The sequence below is a fragment of the Aspergillus neoniger genome (assembly GCF_003184625.1).
Source record: "Aspergillus neoniger CBS 115656 unplaced genomic scaffold BO87scaffold_77, whole genome shotgun sequence".
Lineage (NCBI taxonomy): Eukaryota > Fungi > Ascomycota > Eurotiomycetes > Eurotiales > Aspergillaceae > Aspergillus > Aspergillus neoniger.
Genome location: NW_020291205.1, coordinates 13,300 through 28,200, shown reverse-complemented (window position 1 = coordinate 28,200; position 14,901 = coordinate 13,300). Strand labels below are relative to the sequence as shown.

The window sequence follows — 14,901 nt, the reverse complement described above, 5'->3', positions numbered from 1 at the left end:
GTAAATTAGAATGTAGTTAACGTACGTACGGGACGTACGTAGTTCTCATCCTCCCTTGTAGTACTTACTATAAAAGAGTCATTTCATAAGATATAGATAGATCAGTAATTGTAGAAGCCATTTGAATATGAAATACCGAACAGATACATTTAGTCTCTGTAGTAACTTATAGAGCTTTTTTAGAGTCCTTCATCTACTATTGATGAATATTATTATAGAAGCTTAAATGTTTAGATTTTATGCTTACCATATTCTGCATGATTCGAAATTCATAAACTAGCAATTGGCCATAATATATATAAGATATACACGGAGTACTTTATCTCAATTACTATGACGATCTTGTGATGGATATAGCTTAATCTAAGAAAGATTGTCTTTTGTATGGCGTTACATGGGTGGCTGACACAGGCGGGTACTAGCTGAGCATTAGAAACTACATTTTAATTGGTTGATTATCAGTTAACTAACTAACTAACCAACTTGGGCAAGGAGGGATGTTACCCGCCGACTGCCCGGTATAGGTATTAGATAACTAGCTACTCCGCAGATACGCGAGTAGTACTCCGTAGTCTGTACTTAAAATTGTATGGCGTGAGCTACTTATGTGACTGCGCCTACCTCGCATGCCCAGTGTCTCATACCAGATACGTAACCCAACGTCTGCAGGTACTAATAGAATCAACCCAACCAACATTAACAAGCCTTACCAAATGCCAGTGGGGTTTGCGCGCCAGTATCAGCCCAGGCACAATGTCAGCGCCCATTACTCTGATATCCTTGTTAAATGCTAATCCGGGTCAAACCAGGTTTGAAAAATCACTCTATGATCTTATAAAGGGTCTCCGACACCACAAAGGAACAGAGGAAGAATATATACAAGATAGTTTGCGAGAATGCAAGACCGAAATCAGATCACAGGATATGGGTACGTGCGTACGAATTCATTCAGCTCGGCTTGCTTAAAACTTACTCCTGGTAGACAAAAAGGCCACGGCACTCCTGAAACTAATATACTTGGAGATGTTTGGTTATGACATGTCGTGGGCATCGTTCCATGTTCTGGAGGTCATGTCGTCCGCGAAGTATCTACAGAAACGCGCTGGGTACCTCGGAGCAGTCCAGAGTTTCAGACCAGATACAGAGGTGCTGATGCTTGCAACAAATCTTCTAAAAAAGGTCATAGACTTCCATTCAATGAAGTGGTAACTTTCCGCTGACTAGCATATTATAGGATCTCGTGTCTCACAGTATACCGAATATGTCCCTTCCACTGATCACACTGCCAAACATCGCAACGACATCCCTCTCAATGTCTTTACTTCCAGACGTCTTATCTCGAATCTCTCACTCACATTCTGTGGTGCGGAAGAAGGCTATCATATGTCTCTATAGACTGGCTTTAGCTTACCCTGATGCACTCAAACTAGCATGGCCTAAGCTCAAGGAGAGGCTCATGGATGACCAGGAGGACACCAGTGTGACTACGGCTGTGCTCAACGTTGTATGTGAATTAGGATGGCGGAGGCCTCATGATTTTCTGCCACTTGCTCCAAGATTCTTTGAGCTGCTGGTAGATGGAGGTAATAATTGGATGGCCATCAAGATAATAAAGCTCGTACGTTGGTCCCCATGCTCGGATCATATCACGTTCCTAACAGTCATAGTTTGCGACTTTGACGCCTCTCGAACCGCGATTGATACGAAAACTGCACCGTCCATTGGTGAACATAATCCAAACGACCACGGCCATGTCATTACTCTATGAGTGCATCAACGGTCTGATACAGGGTGGTATACTTGACTTCGATGCGGGGATCGAAGAAAAGGATGAAATTGCAAGTCTGTGTGTTGGCAAACTTCGGGGCATGGTAGTTTCTGACTCGGATCCAAACCGTGAGCGCTCCTTCTAAAACACAAACATGAGAATAATTGAACCAGAGGAGAGGCTAACAGAGAAGCACAAGTCAAATATGTGGCGCTCCTGGCCTTCAACAAGATCGTGCTCACATATCCAGGCCTAGTGTCATTGCAACAGGATGTGATAATGCATTGCTTAGATGATGCCGATATATCCATCCGTCTCCAAGCACTTGAGCTTGCAGCAAGAATGGTCACGAGTGATAGCCTACAGTCAATCGTTGGTCGGCTGGTTTCCCAGCTTATGGATTCCCGGCCACTCAAGAAGGGAAGCCACCTTGAACCTGGGGATGGATACCCCGAATGGGAGAATGATAAGCAGCGAAGTGAATGGACGAATAAGGCGCCACTTATATTGCCGCCAGAATACAGGGTTCAAGTCATACATCGCATTTTAGATATATGCTCCATTGACAATTACTCAAACCTGACAGACTTCGAATGGTATGTGGACGTGCTGATACGGCTGGTAACCCTTCTCCCGGCAGACAGCGAGGATACCTTTATGATGAATGCTACACATAATGAGCAAGAAACTTTGTCTCAGAGCAACATAACGGACCGAATCGGCTCAGAGATACGGAATATTGCTGTCCGTGTTCGAGATGTTCGAATGGAAGCGACTAGGGCTGCGGAGTCTCTAATTCTTATTGACAACAGGCAGACCCTGTTCTCTGGAGTACCAATGTCGAACAATAGTGCTCTAGGCCCCCTTGCATGGGTCGTTGGGGAGTATGCTCAATACCTCTCGTCGCCTAGACAGACTCTTTACTCGTTAATAGACGTGTCCAACGTTTCATTGCCAGCAAAAACTCTTTCCCTCTACGTCCAGGCTATACCCAAGATATTCACCCAAATCGTTTGCAGCGGTGGTCGAGACTGGAGCTCGAGCAAAAGGAGCGAGGTTGCACTCAATCTGGCCCGAATCATCGACTTCTTGGAAGCCCTGGGGGCACATCCAGATTTGAATGTGCAGGAAAGGGCCATCGAGTTTCTAGAGATTATGCGATTAGCAGCTGACGCCGCACACTCAACGAGTCTAGATACCCACGATACCCCATTTTTGCTATCTTCGGTGATTCCTGGTCTTTTCGATGGCCTCGAGCTAAACCCGGTCTCTGTTAATGCCCAGAAGAAAGTTCAATCGCCAGACGAGCTGCAGTTACACCAGACATTTAATGAAGATCTTTGGGTGCTCTTCAGTCATGAACATGGAAATTCTCACGAGAAAAAGAGTAAACTGCCATTCCATGAATATTATTATAGTCGAGAGACATTTGTCCCGGATAAGCAGGGCATGGACAGCACATCAGATGATTTGCAACTGATGCCGTTTGCGACCCCCGGACTGGATCAGGTTGAGGATCAGGCCGCCCTCGTAAGGCGGAAACACTACCGAAAAGAGCGCGCTCGAGATGACCCATTCTACATTGGAACCGAAGATGCGTGGACCGCTATATCTGAGCCCTCCCGCCCCCAATTGCAGATCTCGGACGAAGGCGAGCTAAACATCGACGCCATTCCTATCATTGATCTCAAATTGAGTGAAACGAGAGAACGACACAGCGATCACATGTCTTCTCCCCCGCCCGATGAGACCCAGTCCACGGCCGGATCACGACTTAGAAGATACCATGTAATCCCGGATGAGATGATCGGACACGAAGAGGAGCTTGGTGTCAAAGACACTAACTCCCTTAGCAAATTAAATCGATCACCGCTTTTAGTGGATTCGAGCGGTTTACAGCGCCTCACTTTAGGGGAGGAGGGGGTATCCTCAGGATACACGCGAAGCGTCCCAAGGGCAGAAGATGATGCGGAAATGGCCAAGGCGATGCAGCAAGTGGAAAGGTTCCGACTGGAATTGCAAAGGGAGTCAGAGCGCGTCCATCCAACAGGGGTTCCCTCTGAGGGAACATTGGTCAAAAAGAAGAAACGGGTAAAGAAGACTACGGTCCCTGTTTCTCGGGATAGTGGACAGGAGCATGAACCAGTTGTAGATGGAAATAGTCAGCGCAAGCCGAAGAAGAAGAGGCCGAAGAACCAAAGGGTGGTGACATCTTCTTGAGGATGACTGTCAATCAATATAACTTGAAATTAAGAGGAATGAATTCAGGTAGTCACCATAATAGTGTCTAATCGAAGTTCCGCACATGCGACCTGCGCTTTTCACGGCATGACAAATAATAAGATACCAAAACGTCGGTAGCACGCAAAACCAGAACGCGCAAAACAAGAGACTCGGGATATCAGTTAGGTGCATCACTATTATCGCCGCCGCTGTTCTTAAAAGCAACTTTAACCGTCTTTACAAGCTTTCATGGTTTCAGAGCATTAAGCGGCTGATGCTTGCGACCACGGTGGACCAAAGCTTCGGTACGATCCCTAGAACTTCAAGGAAGATTCCTCCACAGACAACGAACGCGAGAATGGCTGTCCTAAAGTTAGCCTTGGTGACTGGGGTGGCCGTAAAGCAGTTCGCAACATACCCACCCACACAGTGGACACAGGCGACCTTGGAGTCTGCTTTGACTTGACAACTGTCTTGCCTTTACCACGCTTTGCAGATTCCTGCTTCGCGAACCTTTCGTTGGCCTTCCTTTGCTGGGGTGTTTGAGCCTAGGTATTCAGTCAATATATTGTAGCTCAACGTTTCGAGGCGATCGGGGCTAAATGAACTACCATGACTGTCTGCGTTGTGTAAACGAAACCAAATGATATAGGACTACTATGCCTGTAAGGGAAGTAGTGAACTCGATGGTACTATAGACACATAGAAAGTAACAAGACAATTCTTAGCGACTCCAGAAGTACATGTCACAGCTGTAGGTGGTTATTAGCTCTACAAAAGGCCACGTTGTACCAAAACACTCCGTATGTGCTGGAAAGTCGACCACATACCTAGCTGAGTAATCCTACCAGTCATGTGCGAATAGGGGTAGCTCAGGGGGATACAGCTGCGACTGGGTCAGAAATTAGTACAACAGGTTCAGACCGGAGCTGGAAAAATAACTCAGCCAGAATCAGAAAAATTCTGATACTGGATCAGCTCATATATATAATATTTTTATTTCTGATACTGAATTATTTTAATTACATGATATTTATATAGCTTATATAAATTAATACTAGATTATTTCTGATACTAAATTATCTTAATTATATAATTCTGATTACTTGCTTACATAAACAGTTAAATTATAAATTTTTATAAATTTTTAAATTTTCTAAGTTTAAACTCAGTTTAAATATAACTAGAGTATTATATTTTTTATATTATAATTATAGCAGATTAGCAAGTTATTAATAAAGTTATTTAATTTATTAATAATATTAAATCTACAGAGATAGTATATTATTTATATTTTAATTTTAATTTATCTTTTACTAATCTACTCTTATTTTGATTCCAGAATATATTTAAATCTAAAAAAAATAAATATTTATTTAATAATATTTTAGATTATAAATCAGAATAATCTGAATCTGATTTTAAATTAAATTTAAATAATAATATTAATAATATATTATCTTCTTAAATTTATATTTTTTTATTTATAAATATAATCTCAGGAGCAGAAATTATTATAAATAAAATTAATTAATTTTAAATTAAGATTAATAAGATTTAGAATTATCTTATAATATTTGAATATCTAAATATAAAGAATAATATTATTAGAATTATTTATTTTATATATTATAATAATTTATTTTTATCTTCTGCTTCAGAGATATCTGTTTTAGATATTAATAAAATTTTTAATATTTTTATATTAAAAATAAGTCTATTTTTTCTTTAAATTAAGTTTAAATTAAATAGTCTTTTTTATAGATTTAGTATAGAATATAATTTAATTTAATATCTAAGAAAATAGTACTTTATCTGTTATAATAAGAAGATATATTATTTAATCTTATTTAAATTTAGTTTTAATTCTATATTTATTCTAGAATTAAATACTGTAAATATCAAAAATATACTAGACTTTTTTATTTTTTAATATAGAATTATATTATATTTAAAAAATTATTAATTTTATAAAAATATTAGCAGACTTATTAATTCTATTTATTAATATTTCCAGTAGATACTCTGAAGAAATTTACTGAAAAATAAATATATTTATTATTAGATTTATAAAGAAATTTATTTATAATATAAATTTTATCATGCTGCTTTACATAATTAGAAGAAAAAATAATATAAATATAAAAAATAAAGAATTTATATAGTATAATCTTTAATTATTTTTAAAAGAAACTCAGTATATTCTTTTCTTAATATAAGTTTAAATTAAAAATATTATTAATTTGTGATAGGATCTACTTGTCAGGGTAGAAAGCCTGTTAACTAGATAAGGAATCTACTATAAAATACTATAGATTCATAGAATAATAATAAGATAATCTATATCCACAGAGTAGACTGATTTCTTAAAGATCAGTAGTAGATTAATAAGAATTACTATTATATACTAAATAGAATACTTAAGAATCACTGTCAATGACCTCACGATCCTGATGACCCCTATAATATGTCATTCTGATGCCTTTGGCTGCAGTCAGCTGGTTCACTGATCCGTTCTATCACATAATTTTTTAATAAATATTTTTTAATTATTTAAATTTTTCTGATATAGAATCCTGGCATAATACTATTATTATTAATAAATAAAATATATAAATTAATATTAAATATTTTAAATTATTAGCAGTTAACAGAGTTTAAGAATTAATTTAAAATTATTTATAATTTACTCAAATATAATCTTAATATAAATTCTATAGTATTTATTTTTTCATTTAATAAAAATATTATTACTCCCAAGGTCCTGGTACAGTTTTAAAAATAAAATATAAATTAAAATTTAATTTTTTTATCTATTACTTAAGACTGATTTTTATTTATTATAATAATAATTCAAGATTATTATTTATATTCTTTATCTTTTCTAATTAAGCTTCTGATTAAAATTGCAGATAAAATTAAGAATTCTTTAAAAAATAAATATATTAGATTTAACTGTAAGTTAGTTTTAATTAAATTTAAGAAAGTTTTTTCTAAATCTAGCTTTTATTAAATTAACAGATTTTTTTAATTGGATATTTCTCAGAATTCTTTATTAAAACCTTAATATTAAAGATTACTTAGCTGCATTAATCTATAAAGAAAAATTATTATATTATTTAAATAGAATTAATATAGCTGGTATATATCTTGAACTATTTTTTAATTTTAATTTTAATTAAATTTTATAAATATTCTTCAGAAGTAGAACTTTAATAAAAAAAAACTTTTAATTAATAGATTTAAAATATTTTCTTTTTTAATTAAATATAATAATATTTTATTATAATTTACTGTACCGATGAGCAAGCTACTATATTTTAAAAGATTTATTTAATTAAGATTAATTTTTCTTTTAAGATAGTTACAGAAAAAATAAATAAAAAAAAGAAAAGAAAGAAAAAAATAAAATAAAAGCAGGTTTAAACAGAGAAAAGGTACTGTAGGAAATAAAAATATAAAGAAAAAAGAAAATATAAAAGATAAGTTCAAATAATAATAAAAAAGAATTATAAAAATATATTTACTCTGGATTAATCCATAATCTGGTTACTATGATAAATCAATTTAAAATATACTTATATTTTAATCTATAAATAAACAGTTTTAAGTATAATAAATACAGCTATAAGCTATATATAATATATCTAAAAGATATGTGATTATTCTCTGCTGAGTTTAAATAAAATTATAATATAAAACTATATAAAGTTATAACTGTATTACAGTCAGGTAGCTTATCTTTATATAAGAAGATGATCTAGTATCAGCTATTATAATCCTGACTCTATATCATCTATCCACGTGATTTAGATCATTCAGTGTCAGGGTTTCTCTGAACCCGTCGCACTAATTTCTGACCCAGTCGCAGCTGAGACCCCGTAGCTCAGCTCCGACAGTGTCACAATTTAGACTAGCAAATCAATGCTTAGTTCTGCGTGTACAGAGTGTATGTATGTGTAATCTGCTAATCTGATAACTGGCTACATACTATTGTGCTGGTGTTTTATTAGTATAGCAATTAAGTAATTATCCTATGATCTAAATTCTTTTTTAGAGGATAGATAATGTACAATAGGTGCTCAAAAGTCTCAGAACATTCAAGAATCCTTAAATTTATAATAACATTAACTCTCTCAATTATAGAGATATAGTTTTGTAATTCAAAATATATATAAATAATTATTATCTCTCCAATATTTATTCAAATATATAAATATATATATATATATATATTACTAATTAAACAGTCATCTTAATATTTTCAAATCTAATTGTAAATCTTCCCAAGCAAATATTATCAAATCTTCATATAAAAATATATTATTTTATTTTTTAATAAAATATATACATATTTCTAATATATTTAACATATAAAGTTTTTTATGAGATTGAATTTCATGTTGTAGTGATTTTTTATGCAAAAATACAAAATTATTTAATTTTCTTCGGATTTTTTGTATGGAGTTACATAGAAAATATATATTTTTCTAATTTAATTGATATTGAAATTAAGATAATTTCACAACCAAAAAGTTAAAAAATAATATATTGGTAGAAATTAATTTCCTCAATATTTTTAATTATATAATTAAGTTCTTGAAAAAATATAATAGCTTATAATCTTCTAGAGTGTGATAGGATCTACTCGTTAGAGTAGAAAACCTGTCAGCCAAGTATGGAATAGACTACTAAATACTGTAGATTCATTTTTCAATAATAATAATAATATATATTAATGAAAAAAATTAAGTCTTAAGGCAAAAAGATTAATATCTTATAAATACTAGAAAACTATAGAATTACTATTAATATTATAATTATTATTATTATCATATATTATTCTGATAATTCTACTTTTGATAATTAAATTATTTTATTATAAATAACTATTTTTCTACTGGGTCAAGTTATTTAATTTAAATATTAGAAATAATCTTATATATTTTAATTTAGAATAGCAGGAGCCCGATAATGAAAAATAAAAGACTTATAAAATATATTATAAAATTAAGATTATATATTATTTCTGTATAGCTTTATTAATATTTAATCATATTTATATCAGTAAAGTCTTAATAATAAAAAATAAAGAAAGAAATTTCTTATATATTACTTTTTTGAGGCGCCTTTTGAATGAATACTGTTAGAAGTCACTTCTTGGTTCCAAGAGTACATCACCTGTTAGACAAATAAATAACTAATATTTAAACAGAGACCTCCAGTCTCTAAGATTTTATATATAGTAATTAATGAGCAGGCAGTAATAAGACTAAATAACTAAATTCTCTAATAAAATTTATTTTATAATATTATCTTTGTTTTCTAGTATAGGATTAGATCAGAATACCAGTATACTTATAAATTTAAAAAACTTAGAATTGAGATTTTTAATTAATTTATTTTATGATAATTTTATATTTTATCCTTATTCTTACAGCTTCTTTATTTATATTTTCATTATTAATATAATTTTTAGTTTATATATATATATATATTTAATTTTATAGAAAATGCCCCTTCTCTATAACTTTTTTTATTATTTTAAATAAAATCTTATTTTTTTTATAAATTTATTTTATATTAACCTCCTGGTCATATAAGCAGTCTAGATTTTTATTAAATTTTTTTTCTTTCTTTTATTAATAAATAAAAGTATTTTACATCTTAGCCAGATACTAGATTAGTCTAAATTAAAGATTAATATATATAAAAATATAGACTTACTAATATTTATACTTAATAGAAATATAAAAAATAATTTTTTATACTTTATTTTCTTTTTACATTTCTGTGATTAACGCTAATATCTTATAATATATAAATTATATTTATTTTAATGTTTTAATCTATTTTATTACCTTTTTTATTTTATCTTATCTTATTTTTTAATATAGTTATATTACTCGCGGGTTCTTTTTATCTAAGTTTAATAAGAATAAAATTATTTTTTTAGGACCTGCAGTTTTGTCTTACTTAAACTAGATAAATAAGAATAATATTTTCTCTATTTCTTTATTTTTTTTAGATTATATTCACTTTCCTTAGTATTTTTCTTTTTTTTAAAATAATTCTTCTCTCTTTTCTCTTTTTTTGATATTATTTAATTTATATTCCTTATTTTTTTCCTTCTGTACCCACCTGTTTATTATTATTTTACTTATTCTATATTATTTTTATTTATTTATAGATTTTATATTTAGTTTTTATACTGTTACTGCCATGTCCGCTGTTTTATTTATTAATAAATATTAAATATTAAAAAATAAATATTTTTTGATATTACTAACCTTAACCAAATTAAAAATGATAATTCTAATAAATCTTTATAAACTTTATAATAATCTTTAATAAAAATTTTATAATAAAAAAATTATATTACTCCTGCTCTAATAGCTCCTGGCTTTATTAATTTTATTTAATATTTATTAAAATAGATTAAGAAAATACTTAAAAATAATAAAATATAAATATGATTTATTAGTTTTATAATATCTGATATTAATATAATTTTATTTAATTATAATTCTTTTTTTAAACCCGGTGATAGTGCTGTAAATTCTTAAATTATTTTTAATATTAATAATGATATTAAGAATCTCTATATTGTCCTTTAAATAATAAATATTTCTAATTTTAGATAAATTAGACTATACTGATTTTTAATTAGATAAATATATAAAAGAATTGATTATAATCCTTCAGAATATTAATAACTGGTAATATAAATTTTTTAATTTTACTGTGGTTTTCTTATATCAGGAATAAAATATAAGAATAATATTTTTATATTTCTTTTCATATTTTAATTAGATAAAGATCTTTTTTAATGTTAATAACAATATATTAGTTTTAGTTATAGTTCTTCCTAAGAATTCTTTTATATATAAACAATGATAATATTTTAAAATATTTTAATTAACTTTCAAATACTTTATATATAATTGATTTATTTAATTTAATAAAAAAATCTTTATTTTTAGATTTTCAGTTACGAAGTTTTTTTTAAAATAATTTTTACTAGATACTTTTTTCCTCTGTTAATATAAATAGCTGAAAATTATTGATTATTTTTTTATTAAAACAGAAATTAATCTATAGTTACTAATTATAATAAATTTATATAAAATATATTATAAATTCCAGTAGATATATTAAGACAGATAAAATAAATTTTTAATATTTTAATAATTTAATATTTGGTATCTTTAAATCCAGTTTCTTATTTAATTAATTAATACTAATATTTCTTAAATTTAACTAGATCATATCTACAATCTGGTATATAAAGATAAATATTTATAATTTATTTATTTATTGATTTATTTTTTATTAAATATATATTAATAATATTTTAATCTAGTTACTAGCTTCTTTAATAATATAAATAGTATATTTTCTAACTTGTACTGGAATCCAGAAAGTTTTATTATATAAAATAAATTAATTTTTAATAAAATTAAATAATAATAATATATATCTATGGTTTAAAAAGAACAGAAATATATTAATTAATATTATAATTTAAATAATAATAATTAATTTACTAGGTAGAAGAAGCTGACTAGTTATTTTAATTATATAAAATATAAATTAAATAATAGATTTTTATAATATTATTTATTATTCAATAGCCCTGTCTATCTGGAAGTAATTAATTATAAATAATTATTTTTTAATATTTATTAATATATATAATTATTTTTAAATTTTACTTATAGACTGTATCCTATAATCAGAAATAATTGTTTATAAAATATTATATTATCTTATATAGTTATGTAGAATTATGTATATTAAATTTATAACTATTATTTTTTTATAACTGCTAGTATTACTTTCTTTATAAATTAATTAATAATAATTAAATTATTAATCTAATTTTTATTTTTTAATAATTTAATAATATTATTCATGCTGATATCCTATTATAAATATTTAAAAATTAAATACAATTTAATAATTTATATTTATTTATATTATATCTTAGTCTTTTTACAGGTATTATAATTATATATAAACTTTTATATATTTTATATTATATTAGACTAGAAGTATTCCTGGCTTATAATTAAATATATTTATTTTTATTTTAAATATTTAATTAATAATGAGTTATAGACTTTTTATATTAATTTATTTATAAAATTTTATAATTAAAATTTTATTCTTATTTTCTAAAGGTTAAAGTCCCGTGTGAGTTTATTATATATTTTATAATAAAAATTTTAAAATGTAGATTATATAAAAATCTTTATATTTTTCTAAATACTTATCTAGCTTTTCAATATAAATTATTTTATTTCTTAATTTTTTATAATGATAGAGTATTAGTAGATATAAGAGCTAGCTCTAGAAATTTAACTTAGATTATTTTATAATATTTATTTAGTTAAAAAAATTAAGAAAATTTTATTATAATTTATTTATTTTAATAACCAGGCATGTCCTGGTTCTGTTAAAAAATATCAATTTAATTATTTTTTATATCTTTTTTTTAAAAAAAAAGTTAAAAAAAAACTTTATTAAATATATATAATTGGTAATTTTTTTAATATTTAGAAGTACTCCAGGTTCTTATAATTTATAATTCTTTTAAATTCAAAAATAAAATATAATTTAGTATTCTAACCTTTTATATATTTAATAATAGCTAGTAATTTCTCATTATAGATTTTATAATAATATTCTACTGGTATTAATTGTTTTAAGAAATAAATATAAAAAAATAATTTTTTTTATTATATTAAAATGAATATTTTTTAAATTATAATTTAGAAAATTAGTCTCCAGAATTATTTATCTATTAAAATTAAATAAAATAAATACTAGTTTTATATAAAATATTTTTTTAAAAAATAAGAAGCTCTTCTGGTATTTTTAAATTAATAAAATTATAAAAAAACTTAAATAATCCTGAGAAGTTTAGTATAAATTAACAAGAAAAATTAATAAATCTAATAAATTTATATATTTTTTTAACTGTTATAGAAGATTTTTATTTTTAAATTATATAAATTTTTTAAAATTTATACTTACTTTCTATCTAGCTTCAATCATAAATCTGAAATATTTAATCTTCTTTTAAATTTATATTCATTAATATTAAAATATAATTTAATTTCTTATAAAATTTATATTATATATAAAAGATTATCATCCACTCCTGTCTTTTAGTAATATGTATTTTATAGAATATTTTAAAAATATTAAATTTAATAAATTATTTAATGTTTTTAATTTAATTTAATATTTTACAAATTAATTTAATATTTTATAAATTAAAAACAGAAAATACTAGTTCTTTTTAATGATAATATTTAATTTATAATAATGAATATAAAAGTAAAAATATTTTTTTAATTTTTAAATAAAAAAATTATAATTATAATTAATAAATTATTTATCCAGATAAACTTTTTATCCAGTAATTTAATAAATTTTGTTTATTTTATTATAAACTTTTTATGAATATATAATATAAAAATTTTAAAAAAAAACTAAAAAATCTTCCTACCTTTTTTTCAATTCAATTAAATAATTAATATTTAATTTATAGTATAAAAATAAGGTATCTATATTTTTTAATTTAAATAATTCTATAAAGTACTAGTATTGTTCTAGTAATTTATTTTTTAAATTTAATTCAAATTTAGAGTATAGAACTTTCTTTATATTTTTTAAAAATATAATAGATATTTTCATTTTTAATTATAGAATATTATTCAATTAAAAATTATAATTAATAACTGGGCTAGGGCATTGTTACAGACCCCTGCTAGTTAACCTACTAGTAAGGCGGACTCGCCAGGCAGAAAGCGCTGATGAGAGCAGCGCTCAGGCAAAACCAAATTATTATTTAATAGGAATCTGGATTGCCCTCACAACGCCCAGAACGGCCACGCAATACATGACTGCAGGGACATGTCACCGACAAGACATAACATGTCAACACTATGACTGGGATATGGTAGTAACATGAGATAGTATATTAACAATCTAATATATCATAACACCAGTATACGAAGGATAGAATATATAAGAACACTCTTTTATATACTTAGCTAGTTCTATTCTTTGTACTCAATACAGTTACTGTCTTTAAGTAATTATATATTTAGAAACTTAATAACAGAAACACTCGTCTGTACTTACTTACGAATAGATGCGCAGCACTATTCGGCCTTACTTTTCTTCTCTTGTCCACGACCTAGTTGTCTCTCAGATAGTCATCAGTCGATACCACCTCGACGTAGTTCGACGGTACGTATGCCAACGGGGCTAAGCTAACTGGGACAGGGAAGCGATCCTAGGGTTTGACAGGCATATCTAAAATATAATATTTAAATTGTTTTAATTAAGATTTAAATTATTTAAAGATAAAATTAATTTTAGTTTAAATTAATTTTTCTATTATAATATTCCAGCTAGGGAAGGCCCAGAATAATATTATTTTTTAAATTATAATTAAATATATATATTTATATAATCCAGTTTTAGTATAGACTTTAATAATATCTAAATATATTTAAATAATATAATTAATAATTTTCTTCCCTTTAACTCCAGTTATTAAAATTAGTATAATAAAAATCAGATTCAATTTATATTTTTATGTATATTAAATTAATAATATTATATATAAAATATCTGGTATTAAATTATTAATCATGGCACGGATATTAGTTATTTAATTAATAATAATTTTTAGAAATAGTAACTTGGAGGTTATTTATTTTTTTAAAAAAATTAAAATTCTTCTATTTGAGAATTTTTATTTGTAAGTTTATTTATTAAGTGTTTTCTATGATCTGCAGAAACTATTTAAACTAAATTTTTCTTGATTATTATCTTCTATAATTTCTAGACTATAAATAATATTATATAAATTAAATATTTCTGAGGAATCT

General features: G+C 26.8%; 2 protein-coding genes across 2 annotated transcripts; one reads left to right on the top strand and one right to left on the bottom strand.

Annotated features, from left to right (window-relative positions):
• The first annotated feature begins 573 nt into the window (after positions 1–573).
• Positions 574–4,127, top strand: BO87DRAFT_224531 (putative AP-3 complex subunit delta). Its single transcript, XM_025618711.1, has 6 exons — positions 574–755; positions 810–928; positions 983–1,179; positions 1,235–1,618; positions 1,668–1,896; positions 1,968–4,127. Coding segments are annotated over exons 1-6 (2,952 nt in total). The 5' UTR covers positions 574–753; the 3' UTR covers positions 3,989–4,127.
• Positions 3,919–4,776, bottom strand: BO87DRAFT_346935 (RAMP4 family protein). The gene is made up of 3 exons (XM_025620920.1): positions 4,603–4,776; positions 4,410–4,539; positions 3,919–4,353 (listed from the first exon to the last, which is right to left on the bottom strand). The coding sequence occupies exons 1-3, from the start codon at positions 4,603–4,605 to the stop codon at positions 4,247–4,249; spliced, it is 240 nt and encodes a 79-aa protein (XP_025473801.1). The 5' UTR covers positions 4,606–4,776; the 3' UTR covers positions 3,919–4,246.
• Between the last annotated feature and the right edge of the window lie 10,125 nt (positions 4,777–14,901).

Coding starts and splice junctions, on each gene's coding strand:
- BO87DRAFT_224531 (XM_025618711.1), top strand. Junction 1,180..1,234: donor CAACAAATCTTCTAAAAAAG/GTCATAGACTTC, acceptor AGCATATTATAG/GATCTCGTGTCTCACAGTAT. Junction 1,897..1,967: donor TTCTGACTCGGATCCAAACC/GTGAGCGCTCCT, acceptor GAGAAGCACAAG/TCAAATATGTGGCGCTCCTG.
- BO87DRAFT_346935 (XM_025620920.1), bottom strand. Junction 4,354..4,409: donor TGTGTCCACTGTGTGGGTGG/GTATGTTGCGAA, acceptor ACTTTAGGACAG/CCATTCTCGCGTTCGTTGTC.